The 15,053-nt window shown below is 46.3% G+C and overlaps 1 protein-coding gene across 5 annotated transcripts in view; it reads right to left on the reverse strand.

Moving 5' to 3' along the window:
• Positions 1-11,559: 11,559 nt before the first annotated feature.
• CYTH1 (cytohesin 1) overlaps positions 11,560-15,053 on the reverse strand; it is a gene marked incomplete at its 3' end in the record, with an annotated part of 63,260 nt that continues 59,766 nt past the window's right edge. For 4 of the 5 annotated variants that reach the window (XM_081185285.1, XM_081185284.1, XM_081185282.1 and 1 more), the window contains exons 12-13: positions 14,192-14,346; positions 11,560-13,380 (exon numbers count right to left, since the gene is read on the reverse strand). In XM_081185285.1, coding sequence (XP_081041411.1) covers positions 13,302-13,380; positions 14,192-14,346 — 234 coding nt within the window. Of the gene's footprint in view, positions 13,381-14,187; positions 14,347-15,053 lie in introns of those variants that run through there. The other variant, XM_081185283.1, reaches the window with a different exon arrangement.

Here is a 15,053-nt window from a genome sequence, read left to right on the forward strand (position 1 = left end):
ACACCTGGCTAAGGCTCCCACCCCTGCAATACTTGCATTAAGATAGGTTCTGTCCCATCTATCACCTGGGTTAAGAGTAGGACCTGGTCTATCAAATGAGGTTGGTACAGTGCTCTACCTTCCAGATAACAGTCGACTACCCTCCCACAACAGCAAGAGCGGTACAGAACTAGATAGATTTCGATCGTCTCTGCAGCTTCCCGTAAGAGCACTGTCCACGCGTGCTGGTCAGTGGTGTGGGAGAGGAGCCACAACGGGGCAGTGGGGTGTCTCAATACGGTAATCTCATCCAACCCCAGTTTCCAATAGCCAAGGAGCACGCCATCTCTTACCACCGGCAAGACGAACCAGTCGTAGCAGAGGCCAGCAGGCCAATAGGGTTGGTATGGTTCGGTAGGGTCAGGGCAATAAGACATAGAGCAAGTCAATAAAGAAAATAAGAGAGAAAAGAGAAAGTCTTTGTAACTGTCCTTGTGATGATTAGTCGCAGGATCTCGTTGCCCGTGGCCTAATGCTTTTTTTCCTGGTAGCGTCAGACACAAGGTGATGATCAACTTCAGAAGGTCAGCAGGATTTCTCTTGCAAGTCCAGACACCTTTCTTCAGATGCGTGTGATGTACCCAGGGGATCACCTCGACTACTTTCACTGCAGTTGGGGATGAGGGGGTCGCCAGACGCTGTCACTCAGAGGAACTGGTGAACCGGCTCAGCGAGACTGCCGCGGGACTGCAGGTGTACGCTCGAGGGAATACCTGGAAAGGAAGCAAATACACACAACAAACACAGGGGTTGCACTTGTTCTTGGGTGATGTGATCTCCCATCTGCCCCAAACTGGCGGGGATGCCTCGGACGAAAGGGGTTGGCCTGCCATATAGAAGTTCAAAGGGTGATAGTTCTCAGTCTCTTGGTTGGCGCACAGGGCACATTTTGGGATATAGCAGCAGTTAGATATAGCAGCAGTTAGTTGAGGTAGAATATTCTCCCAAGGTGTGCTTTAGCAGCTGGGCCTCCCAAATGGGTGGACTCGTGGTAATTCTTTACAATTGTGCTGGCCAGATGTTGGGGCACAAAAACACGGCTGTCTGGTCCTTCCTGGAGCGTTGCTCCTTCTTGGCTGGTCCACTGCTGTTCATCAAGGGTGTAACGTGGTTCCACATCGTCTGGAGTGAGTTCTGGTACCAATATAAAAAGTTCTGGTGGTGCCTCTAAATTGGCTGGAGAACAAATGTCTACGTTGGGGGCGCTGCCTGTGGGCGCCCCTCCCATCCAATTCTTCACCGTGCGTAGAGATATCAGCAAGGCGGTCGTCACTGGAGGGGATCTTCAGGATGCCGAGACACAGTCCAATCTGAAGCAGCTTTCTCCACTTGAATGTGGTGGACCCAAGGGGTGGTGCCAGCTGTGGGTGTGGAGAGCAGATGGGCCCTTCCAGCACGGTGGCAGTGGTGCCTGGGACCAGTCTTATCCACACCTCGTCACCTGGCTCAAACTGGTCACGCAAGGAGTTCGGGCCTGGGTTGAGAGAGAAAATCTCGAGAGAGAGACTGTACATAATTGTTCAATTCCACATCTTGAGCAGGGATAGGTGAAAGCATGCACCCATAAGGAATCGGTCTCCCAAACATCACTTCAAAAGGGTGACAAGTGAATACGTTTCAATGGGAGGCTACAAACTCTAAGCAAAGCCAAGGGCAACATGAACACCCAATTAGACCCTGTTTCTTGGGTTAATGGTTTTTCAAAGTCCTGTTCATCCTTTCCTATTTTCCAGAACTTTTGGGGCCTATATGCGGTACCCACCATCTTCCTTCTTCACTGGCAACAGTGGGGTGTTTCACTGTGATTGGCATTGTTTCAAAATTCCATGTTGAAGCAATCGCTTCAAATGCACCCACACTCCTTCAGCTGCCTGTCGTGGGATGGGGTATTGGTTTTTATCTTCCGCCCATAGTCTAGGGTCAACATCATGAAGCAGGCTAACAGGGAGGATTCCCTCCTCTTCTTTTACCATCATCAAGCACCAATGGTCTCTCAGGGGCATTTCTAAAGAAAACTCTCCTGCTGGTCCAGTTGTCATCATTACTTCCCCCATTGGTTGGAAGGAAATCTGGGCTTGTAATTTTGTTAACAAGTCTCGGCCCAATAAGGAATGGGACACTCTGGTATATACAAAAAAAAAAAAAAATTGTGCTGGACTACTTGGCCACCTAGGCAGCAGGTAACAGACTGCAAAAACGGGGCCTTTTGTGATTTACCTGTGGCTCCAATTATATTAACCACTTGGTTTGTGGGTTTTGTTACAGGCACAGGTAAGACTGAGTGGGCAGCTCCCTTGTTCACCTTCTCCTACCTGTAATAAGGTAGCTAGGTTAAGGGCTGTGGTAACCTGAAACTTCAGGCGTGAATGTAATAACAGCATCTGGCACTTCCTCTTGGAGTTACACAGCTGGTGTCCTGTCCAAACGTGAATTTATCTGCCTTTGTGAGTAGGGTGGCCACTGCCACAATCACTCTCATACGGGGGGGGGGCAACCTCTGTTCTGTTGGGGTTAGCTTCTCTGACAAGTATTCGACGGGTTGCTGCCAATTTTTAAGTTTCTGGCATAAGACTCCCTTGGCTACCCCCCTGGTCTTCATCTATGAACAGGGTAAAAGGCTTCTCGGGGTTTGGATGCCAAGCACTGGGGCTTGTTGTAATGTCACTTTGAGATCCTGAATAGCCTGCTGCTATTCCCTGCCCCATATAAAAGGATCCTTCTCTATTTCCCTAGTTGACTCATGCAGGGGCCAAGCAATGCTTCTGTAATTAGTAGTGAGTCCAGGGGATATTGTTCATCATCATAAGTGGGATTATAGGTTTAAAAAAAAATCCCTTCAAACAATTTTACAATCTTTGCTGGATTCTCCTCAAAAGAGGGGTTCTGATTTCTTCAATTACAAACATCTGCACTTGAAAAGGGTATATGCTGTCTGTGGTGCTTTCGTTTGTCCAGCTGGGACAGGGGCTGGTGGATCATAAACCCTCTGAAGGGGCATTTCTCCGGCTGCCTGATCCTTCCTGGTTTTCTCATACTGTCTGTGAGACATAACTCTCTTCGCCGCCTGTCCCCACTTACGTTGCCATCTCTTCCTCTTTTCAGGGGTGCAGCATTCTGCTGCCTCAACTAACAAGGGGCTTACATCCAACTTCTTCCTCAAATGGCTTTGCAAAACTCCTTTAGTCTCTTTTTCTGTCTTTCTGTCCACATTTTCTTTCCTTGATTCATATCATCTAGTGTCTTCCTAAACTCTTCCTCATCTTCCTCTTCTTCCGTCTCACTATCCTCCTTCGCAGGTCCTCCTCCCCCTACACCAGCACCTCCCTGTGCTTCTTGATCTTGGCCTGGGGGGGGGTTTGGAGGGGCTGTTGGTGGAGTGTAAGGTGGTGGCTTAATCACTCCCCCTCCTCATCTTCTGGGTCTTCTAACACCAGAGGCTTTACTGTACAAATCCTGTTCTGTGTGTTGCTGTCACAGCAAGACTTTAGCCATGGTAGATTCTTTTTTTTTTTTTTTTTTACATTGGTCTTCCATGTAGAGATATAGGGGATCTGGTCTGGGTGGACATTTAATATATTTTGCCACAGGGGGTTGATTTGCCACAGGGGGTTGATTAATTGCAAATCAAAGCCACGCAGTTCCCTGGGTTGGCAAGTCCACCTCACATAAAATTTTGAGTCTCTGTTTTTCAATTTGAATCATCACTCTTCGTGGCTGTTTTCCAGTTATTTAAAAAGCATTCCAGAGGAATACATTGGCTTGCTCCAGACCCTATTTTTCAGATACTACCGCTCCTAACTGGGTTTTCAAAATTCTCTCACACTCCACATGCTACAGTTTGTCAGAAAATGCACAACCCTACAATCGCTCGGCCAAGGGGACACTAAGCCTTGGCCCTCATTCAACAATTCATCCACTGGAGTATCTGACACACAACATGTCAACAAAACACTTAATTCCCTCTGCCCCATTCCCTTTCCCAAACCTTTACCAATTCCTTTCCTGGTGGCATTCTTACTGCACGGGCACGCTACTGCCAACTACCAGGTGAGGCTGATCAGGCCTCTGGCCCTTTCCCTCGGGCCCCTAGCCCTTTCCCTCGGGCCCCTAGCCCTTTCCTTCGGGCTTACCTTTCTCCGCTGCGGACCTGTCCCCTCGGCGCCGTTCTGTCCTCTTATTCTCCCTCAACTAGATGTCTCCGCTCCAGGACGGTGTGGCAATCTCCCCCTACAAACTGGCAGGGTGTGCACTGGAAATGCGAACGCCGATCGGAGCTGTTCACCTTGGTTGAGCCTGGCCCTCCGGTCCGTATTTGGAGAGGGGGCTTATCCCGGACGAGCCCCCAGAGAGATGAAGCCTTATTTACCTAGGGATCCATTAGCCACGCCATCCCCTGGACCTCGGAGGGAACAAAAGTACCAGGAAAGCAAAATCTTCTTTGGAGAAAAAGAGTTTATTGAAAGTCTGAGCACAGAGATGAGGTCTGTACTCAGAGACAGCCTGCTGGATAGTTCCTAAAATATACTGGCTGTAAAGCAAGACATTTCAGCAGACTTTCTTATACCCGCAGACTTCCCCAATCGGCTACCAAATATTGCTTGCTAAACACAATTTTATTGCTTGCTAAACATTCTTGTCTTTCTGCTAAGCCAAGCACTCCCTCCCACCTCCTTGTACACGTGTCTTCTTTTGCTAACTTAAGCATTCCCTTCGTATCTCTTCTTATTCTTGCATTACTTAAAAGCAGAAGTAAAGCAGGAAACATCTTGCTAGTGGTTTTTCGGTTAACAGCAGTTTCTGGCTGGGCAGGAAGCGACCTTCTGACCTGTAGCTAGCATCAGCAGTTTCAAGTAGCTGGTTAGGCAGAAAACGACCTCCTGACCTGTCTGTTTTAGTCTTTGCAAGCTACTGCAATTTTGGGCTGTTTTTTTAACCATCCTAGCAGAGTGCAGGAATTTATTATGTGTAGATAATATTTGAGAGCAACAGAATAAAATATTGAGAGAAACCTTTCCCATCTCCCTTTAAGAGCAATGAGTTCAAAGATGTGTGTAGATCAAAAAAGTGCAGAGCTTTTTAATATATGTGGAATTTTTAAACATTCATATTAAAAAACTCTGATTTACACACATCTTTGAGCTAAATTGCTCTCAGCGCTGATGATTACAATTTGTTATTTGAGAACTCTGTGCTTTGGAAACTCCCTAGGCAGAAAATATGCCCTACTTTTATTACAAAGCTGTGCCTTTTCAAGCTTAATTATTTAAATATCCTTCAAATGCATTATTTTCCTTTGCTTTAATGCTATGCACAGAGAACAATGTGCTAGCATATGCCCTCAAGCACTTGCCCTGTAAGACAACATTACTTGTTGCTTTACCAAATTAAAAATATGAATCTCGCTTTTGACACACCAACCACTACTTCCAATAACAGAGCTAAGTAAGCAAGTGCCTTGGCTTTCCAAACAGGCATTATTTTTACAGGCCCTCAAACCTGTGGTTTTCTAAATTGTATTGTTTTCTCCTTCCTCTCCCAAGAAGAATATTTTTATTTCACTTTTAGTATACTATTGATCCTTGTTCTGTCCAGCAGAGTCATTCAGCGTGCAGAACTGAACCATCTCATGGGGCAGCCTTAGGTTTAGAGAATGCTTTGCCATGCCTGGGTGACAGCTAGTGGGAGAGACTTTTGCATAACTGACCTTGAGATGATATCTGGGGTCAGCTGAGCTGAGGAGACACAATCTCCAGCCTGTCTCTCTGCTCAGGTCTGACCAAGCCAGCAAAGGGAGCATTTGCTCTTTCTGCCCTGCTGCGGGCCTTTATTTTTCAGTGCAGTGGAGGCTTCGGCCTGGATCACAGTGCTTTTGGCAATGTCTGTGGGCAGCCTTTTGCAGCTGAATCGACCCCTCACATTTTAAATTTATTCTACACCCCTTCACATATGTCTTGCAGTTTCTTTCTGCATTAGGCCTGTGAACTTTGAGGTTATATTTTTGGGGGGGAAGGGGGTGGATTTGCTTTTCCCACAGCTTTTTTCTGCTCCCATAGCCCACCCATAGCCCACCCACTGCTAGGAGTGACCAGAGCCCCTTTAAGCAGGGCCATTTGTGTAAGATATGTTCATGTTGTTGCCATCTAGTGCTTCCCAAAGGCAAAAGTCTTTCCTTGAGAAAAATATTGGCACTGAGTATGCAGGAGGCCTCTGTTCTGGGGAGTAGTTTTATTGTGGATATCTGGCTGAAGGTTGTATAACAGAAACCAAGTAGGGCAACCAGTTACTGTTCATCTTATAGGTGTAGCCCGTATACATTATAAACCAGGCATTTATCACCTTTATCTCCTCATGGTTTAGAAGTGTGTGGGTCATCCTGGTATTTCTGCTTTCTCCCTTTTTTGTCTTGGGGATACAGTGGTTTTAAGGGCGTGATTTTTCTGCACCATCTATCTCTTTCTAGAAAATACCACAGGCATCATTTACTTCTTCACGGATCAAGAGCCCTTCTGTACCAAATGTTATGTTGCTACCACTTTGAGCTCTACAGGGGAGGATTATTTCAGCAATTTTGAGTAGCTGAAGGTACTTGTTTTTAAACAAGCAGTTTCCTCAGTGATTATTAAGTCACATCTTTCTGTTTCCATTCTCAGGTGAGACTTCAGGTTAATTCAGATGGCCCCTGGTGGGATAGTGGGTCTTATACTATGGTTGCCACTTGAGAAAGTGGACTGGAGATTTTAGAGCATTCTTCACACTGCGGAGGAAGTCAAAGCTGTTTGTGCACAAGCAGTACGTGTTAATTTTTCTCACACTTGCTACATTTTCCTCCCAGCTGCGCTTCTGTTGTAGAAACACTAGATTGACCCAGCAGTCAGCCTGCAAAATACATTTCTTCCCGCAGGTGCCATGCTCATTTGCTGTTAAGATTGCTGTGTGGCCTAACAGTGTCAACCAACCACTGGTTACTTTTTGTGAAGAGTAGGGTCAGAGGAGCATATTGATGCTTCTCTGTCATGGATGAGCAGAAAGGCAGATGGAGGACCTAGTCAAGGGAGAAGGAACATCTCTATTCGGCTGTTTTATGTCAAATTGTGTGAGGCAAAAAATTGGGGCTACGAATTCATTCTGCACTGCTATCCACAGCGGGGGCATTCTCTAAACCTAAGGCTGCCCCATGAGATGGTTCCTGTTTGCATTTGCAAGATTCCCCCCTGCAAAAGTGCTCCTAAATTTGCAGGCAGTGTCGGGAAGGGCCTCTTAGGGCATGATGGTGGAGATGGTGTAAGTAGTAGGAATGGAAATTAGCTCTTGGCAATAGAAGAAGAGGAGTTTGGATTTGATATCCCACTTTATCACTACCTGAAGGAATCTCAAAGCGGCTAACTATCTCCTTTCCCTTCCTCCCCCACAACAAACACTCTGTGAGGTGAGTGGGGCTGAGAGACTTCAGAGAAGTGTGACTGGCCCAAGGTCACCCAGCAGCTGCATGTGGAGGAGCGGAGACACGAACCCAGTTCCCCAGATTACGAATCTACCGCTCTTAACCACTATGTCTCTCTGTATAAGTCCCCCCCCCCCAGCTCTACTTCTCCAGATCCATGGCTGGTCCTATTATTAGACAGAATGAAGCAACTGCTTGGGAGGAGGGGAGCCTCACTTCCAATACTATTCCCATTGAGCCTCCCCAACCAGTCCCATCCCCTTAAACTTGCAAAGAGTGTCCCGAAAGAAGGTATGGCTGGAACATTCAATAGGAGCATACCATAGTTCAAGATTTTGCTGCAAGTCACACTAGTTCCTACTATTAAGCCTTCATAATCTTGAGTTTAGAAGCAGAGCAAGTTAGCTGTGCACTTCCCTTTGCAGGAAGCAGGAATTTATAAAGTGGAAGTGGACAAATTATCAGAGAGAGGGAAAGGCTTCTTTATGGAGGTAAAACCCCTTGCTCCACTGAGACTATTTCACACACAGCAAAATCGGGGTGCATTGGGCACTGAAAATGTATCACATTCAGGAATTATATTGTTACAGGCCACCCCAATCTCTGTCAAGCAGTAGCAAGAGATTCCTGGGTTTGTGTTCCTTTGGAATGAGGCACAATAGAGACCAGTGTCTTTAAGAAATATGGTTTATTTTATACATGTTTACAGCTGAAGCCTTCAGTGGTGGGAGTGCAGAACAACACATCCCAAGACTATCTCTCGTTGCTCCTCTTGTCAGCAGCTTGGGTCCAAAGCAGCAGGCCAGTCATGCTTCTCGGTGCAGCCTTTTCCAGCCAGCACACTTCAGAGCTCCACCCACTTCTTGCTCCTCCTTCCCAGAAAACCCTGTTCCCCAAACCTCTGTGGTGACATCACACCCGTTTCTCTGGCAATCTCCCCCTCTCAATTCTGCTAAGTAACACACAGCTGGAGAAGGCACGCCACCCCTTTCCATGTCTGACTCTGAATATCTGACCTTTCATCAGGGTATTAATGATTCTGCCTTTGTTCTTTGAAGTCAAAGCAGCTTCCTGGGGGATTGGCTTAGAGAGGTGCTTAACAAACCCCACATATATAAATTTTAAAAATTATGGAGAACCTGGCACCGGGAGTGATGTAGATTGGGGGGGGGGACTGTAGTTCACTGGTGGAGCATCAGCTTTGCATGCAGAAGCTCCTAGGTTCAATCACCAGCATCTCCAGGGAGGTTGGAAATGCATGTGAATTACTTTCAAATCACCATGTAATTTCCAATCTAAGACATTTTCAGGCCTTCCATCAGATATCTAGACAATTTAGGGCAAAACCTGGTGCAGTAAAAGGCAGCAAATATTTTTCTTGTTTTCAAACTAGCTCAATCTAATGTCCTTTTGAGGGAGCGGTAATGAAAAATAACAGCTTCCTAAAAATCATATAGCATTAAGAAGCACATAACTGCATAAAGTATTCTGCCATTAGGCACCACTACTGAAAAATGCAATCATTGTTGCTTGGATATCTTCGTGCTGCCCATTTTTCACTCTTTGTAAGATTAATTGCAATTTCTTTTCCAGGTCACCTTCCTGGGACCCCAGGGCACAATAACTACATATTCACCCCAAAGGTACAGATCCTCCCAGACACATTTTTCTGTGCAGACTGCAACGGAGAGGAATGGTTTGAAACCCACAAGGGATACTGTGGCTCCTGCTGCTGAAATCATCCATGATGGAAGAATAAGAGGCACTGAGAAGACCATACACAGGACCAGGTTGGCAGAGAAAGAACCTTGTGCAGAGAGAGTGTACAGGTCTCGCTGTTAGACAAACTAAATTGGTTTGGTGGTGGGGATATGATGTCACAAGCTGGAGAAGGATGCTAATCAGGAGCCCTGAAAGAGGACTAGATAAGAGTAGAAGTGGAAATGGTAGTGGAGAACAAGTAGGGTCTCATTCTACAGTATTTTCAGAAGCAACAGTGATGCCATGGATGTCGGCCTAAAGCATGGCTTAGCTTGGAAGCAAACTCCCAGTATTCTTAAGGGGGCACTGCAAAAGGAGAGGACAAGTTATTAAGGCACCCTTAAAGTCTTCTCTGGCTAAAATAAATTATCTGGGACAGAGGGTTCCTGGTTTCCTTTGATCTGCACCTCCCCATGACCCCAAAACATCCACCCTTCCTCCTTACTCCCCTAAAAGCTGAAATAGCAGCATTGGAAGATGCCCTCCCCATACTACAGTGCCAGAAAGCCCAAGCACCACTGCTCTTTCAGTCCTGATGTGGTACTGAGAGCATCTAGAAAGAGCACTTCCTCCACTTACTGCTACCACTGCCATAAAAGGAAATGAGGAGAATCCTCTTTCCCGCCCATAGAGGCCAGGCAGGGACCACATATTAGGCAAGGTGAACCCCCACCCCTTGCTTTGGATATCAGAGAAAGGGGTGGAAGATCATGAGAAGCATGAGCATTGCTAACATATTCATCCCACCTATGACTTAATCAAACCAGGTTACCCACTACCATCACAGATAGCACATTGATTCTTATTTACATTTTGTGGGCACTGAAAACCATTTTGCAAAGCTGCTATAAACTTACATTCCTTAAGAAAAACAGCCTAGAGTGTTAAGGTAAGGTAATTTCTGCAGATAAGCATTCTTTTTCCCCTACAAACCCAAATGTGATACCTTGGTGCCATCTGCTGGTTGCTGCTCAGGCTGCATGAGTTTGAAAAGTTGAACCAATTTTAGCAAGAGCGGGATCTTTAAAAGAAATATAGTGGACCCGAGCAGAATTTTGAAGTTCTTACTAAGAACCCATGCAGGAAATGAGCTAAAGTTCAACCCCACTTGCTCCATTATCAGGAAGAGCTGTGGTGATCAAGACAGTCTGCATTAGATACACCACCTTTGTTCTGCTAATGTGTATTTTGAATGCAATTGTCTGACTGATTAATTCACTTTTGTAGAATCTGAGACACGCTGGAGGTGAACACCCAAGTTTTGCTGGATGTTATTTAGACAAAGCAATTGTTGCCTATTTTTGGAGGTAATCCTGTTATTCTGTAAGTATACAGTGCTACTAAGATTTTAAAGCTTTATAATAGATAGAGGTCAACTGGCATGTAAACCCCATCTAGGCACAGCCCCAGCTTTTAAAATCCAGAATCTGATGAAACAAAAACTGATTTTGCAAAGCCATGCAGGGGAAAGGCATAGACATAACACTATCTTAACATTATGCTGGTTTGTGACGAGGTGGGTTCAGTGTAGGCATGCTTACATTTTACCCACAAGTGGGTTGCTCTTGCTGTTCCCCAAACATAACAACTTGCAGGTTCCACAGCTTGTGTACACTACTGTACTGTGGAGATGCAAACCCAAATCATCCACAGACTAGGGGCCCCACTGTAGCCTGCTGTCTTATCCCAAATCCACCAGGGTCTTCTCTAAGCCCCTCTCAAAAAACAACACCCTGGGCAGTATCCAGTTAAATAATTGTACCTGTGCAAGGATTTCTGCTAGCACAGTGGGACTTCCACTCCCATCTCCCCACCCCCAAACACACAATCCCCAAGCTCTGCTCCAGAGGGTTAGGAGATTTTCCAGAACATGTTTGGGGAAAGAACTTTCTGTTGAGCAAGGAGAATTTGTTGCCCTGTTTGCCTTAGTGTGAGCTTGAATACAACCCACTGTAACCTCATTTCCTAATGTACGCTTTATAACCTCTTTGCATCTGGCTACTGATAGCAGCTAGCTATCAGTAACCAATGTCAATGCTGGGAAGCCAGATGAATGCTTTACATTCTGGTCCCTTAACTTAAACCAATCTTACCAGCAGCTTCCCCTGGCAGATAAAGAAAAATTAAAGCTGGGGAGGGAAGCCACAATGAAACCCTTCCTCAGTATGGCTACAGAAATGTCCTCAATCTTACAGATCTAAATAGACTGGCCCAAGGCCCCGGAATTGCTTGATGTAATGCTACTAACCTCAAATAGGAAAACCACAAAAATGTAGATCACAGAGACAGAGGCAGCCAAAGAAGGGCATAGAGCCAAGTGTGAGATCAACATTTATTTGCTGCAGTTGCTCTGTGCTAGTTCACAAGGTTGTGGCAACAAAAACCCAACAATGGGGTGGAAAAGGATTCAACACAAAAAACTGTAACCAAACTTTTTGACCAGGAGTAACTTCCACCTTCCTCCCGCAACCCCCTTGCTTCCCGCCCCCCCTTGTGCCACAGCAATTTTTTTAGAATTCTGCTATGTTTCACAGAAAACAATCCTCTTATTTAAAAACAAATACAAAATAATCTAAAAGGAGAAAAATCTATACAGAGAGTATGTACATCTCCGATAAATAGATTAATACTGAGCTGGGGAAAACTGGAGCTTTTCCAAGGCGCATAATGAAATCAACAGTCGGGGAAAACCGTCTTCTTACGGCCTACCCCAGCTCAGTGCTCCAGGCATAATCCATCATCTCATACCCCACCCACCCTGGGCTTCCAATGGTTCCCCAGCAACCAATCATCTGCTTGTGCTTCAGAGCCAAGAAGTGCCCCCACTGTCCAGGACAGCCTTCATCCCAATCCATCCACTCCCTCTACTGAAAAGTGCAACTGTAAGAAGATAGCCTATGTCAAAGAATCCAGAGCCAGCCTGTTTCAGCTTCTTTCTTCAGGGTAGCAGGGAATGGTGCAGGTCTTTTCTCTTCAGCTCTTGTCTGCTCCCGATTGCAATGTTAAACAAACAAACAAAAAACGGAGGAAGCTCTGGCTGCAGGGATAAATTTTTGTGCCCAGTTGCTGGGTGAGAGGGTTTCCCAGCAGCCACTGGCAAAGGGGTGAAAAGCCTCCCTGTAAAGCATCCATGAGGGTTACGCTACCTGCCCACCCACAACCACATGCATGCCGCTAGCTCACAAGAGCACTGCCTTCTCATCTGGGCAAGGTTGCTTGAGTGAGCCCTCTGCTGGCCTCATTCCTGCTTCACATACGAGGCAGCCTAAGTCAGTGCCCTCTAGAACGAGGGCAGGGGAAATCCTGGAGGTGGCAGCCTTGCTATTCATCATGCCAGCTGTTGGGACTGACATTCTTGGTTGCTTATTACTCAACGTGGTTAATAAAACTCCTTGCGACAGAGAACCCTGGAAATTAAACATGAAAGAGCATACAGCTCAACTGCTTTGGGGAAAAGCCGCCATTGGGCTTACCTGTCCAAAGAACAGGGAGCAACATGGCGATGCAGAGGGCCACAGGGATCTCTCTGCTTCAGTGCTAGAGAGCCATGCCTCCAACCTCTGCTGCAGACTGATCTATGCCTTTGGCAGTTTGTGGTCCATTCCTGATTCAGGGTCTCGGAGACTATTAGGCCTAAAGCCTGGTACAGCAGACACTTCTCGCTGGCAGCTTGAATAGGTCTGCCTCACCATCGGCACAGGCAAGGAACAAGTCAGCCATGGTAGCAGAAAAGACCCCAACAATTCTTCTCTTCCTGCCACTTGGGCTACCAGTGACGTGGTTTGGCTTCAAGCTGCCCAGCTGAGGGGCTGGCAGGGAGATGGCATTCTTGCAAATTAAATAAGTCAGTGAGAGCTGGTGGTTGCCATCAACATAGCCTACCCCCCGCAACTCTTCCTGCCCCCAAACCAGAAAAGAATAGCAAAAGCTGAAGCTAGTCCCCCCTCGGGGTCATAATGCAGAGCAGGCGGGTCTGTGTCGTCTCGCTCCTCTTCCTCTCTGCCAGGAGACGGAGAGGCAACAGCTGCCAATGTCACTGCTACTCAACAAAGCCATGTGGCTAATGTCTCTTGGTGGAGGAGACCTTCTTCTTGCGTGCAGCAAGCATCTCGTAGAATGGATCCCGGCTAATTGCAGCTCTGAAGACAAGTGGGAGGTGGGGGGGGGGGAGAGAGAGAGAGAGAGTAAAAAAAACCACAAAGTGTTAAGGGAAATCCCCAACTGATTGGAGATGCCACCTAGCACATAATTATAGGATCAGTCCACCCCCTTAGCGACTGTTTCTGGAAGGAAGCATTATTTAGCTTGAAGAGGGAGCAGGAAGATCAGGGGGACTGCGCTTCATTAAGGGCTGCCCTATTTCCCCCTCATAACCCACAACCCACTGGCAAATCTCAACCAGGGAGCTATAGAGAGGCCCCATTCTCAGCTGCTACATCTCCTCCCCAAAATTCCAGGTGCCCACCTAACCACAGAGTTGCGCCCCCCCTCCCTCACAGTGAGGAAATCTAGAGGAATGGGAAATAATTCTTTTCATGGGAGGGGTGTTTACAGCTACTCCACCCTTTGCCCATGTAAGCCTTATAAGAAGCTGCTGCAGGAAAGGGACTGTGAGCTACATCATGGGAGGCATATTCCTAGGGCTAAGGCTGAAACTGAAGCTCCCTTGTTAATTTGGGCTATTGGATGCTACATTTGTAAGTAACCTTTGTTATATTTATAAGCGCTGAAATGTGTTTTTTGAGGTTTGTTATTATGAAATTGTTTTGTAGTATTTGTTTGAAATGCACCTTTGTTTCTTTGTCGTAAGCCAATTTGAGCATTTGTGTGTGTGTGCAGAAAAGCAACATACAAATGAATGAATGAATGAATGAATGAATGAATGAATGAATGACACATTGCTCAAGCAAACTACCCAGATCCCTTGACATCATTCCTGCCCCTCCTCACTTGATGCATTTCATCCACTCTTCCTTCTCCTCTGGGGTGGGTGCAGAGATGCGGTAGACAGTGTGGTTCCCTTCCACCACACGCCCGTCTGCCTCAGTCTTGCAAGCCTTGATCACCTGGTCCTTGTTGTCAGGGATATACAGCTCGAAGCAGTTCTGCAAGAAGAGAAGGATAAACAGAACTGATTTGTGGCCAACACCAGCTCAAACTTTCTGCATATTCCAGGGATTTCCCAGACATCCTTCAAGAGCAGGAATTACAGGATTTTCGACAGCAAGTAACCAATTCTCTGGTATGACTTCCTGACAGCAATGCAACACTCTGGGAAGGCAACTCTCATCAAGGGCCTACAATTCCACTAGCTGGGTCAGCATTCCTGGCCCACTGCAGCTATCACCAGAACGACTTGATAGAAATCACTGGCAAGCTGTCTGAGGATCAGACGTAATTATGAATAAGCCTTTTACCCACACATGCAGCCCCACTGCTCCTCAAGAAAGCACACTAGAAATATCACTGATTAACCACAGTTTCCCCATTTCATCCAAACAAGGAAACTATGGGTGAAGACTTTTTGGTTGGATTGATCACAAAGCAGAGGAAGGAGCGAACTAGCTGTGAACAGGAATGGGGCTTTTTCCTTATCTTGGCTATTTAAGCTCTCATAGCATTATCCAAGTGTAGTCACTAACAGCTCAGATGCGACAAGGTCCTTCAACACCTTGGAGACCTCCAAAAGACAGTGCATATTCTGCACTGCAGAAGCACAGAAAATAGTACTTTGTGTGCAGGTTTAAAATCATCTTGCAAACATCTCAAGCATTTTGCTCTTAGGGCAGAAAAGATGAGTCAAGTCTCAAAA

This window comes from Podarcis bocagei, assembly GCF_964188305.1.
Source record: "Podarcis bocagei genome assembly, chromosome: 2".
Classification (NCBI taxonomy): domain Eukaryota; kingdom Metazoa; phylum Chordata; class Lepidosauria; order Squamata; family Lacertidae; genus Podarcis; species Podarcis bocagei.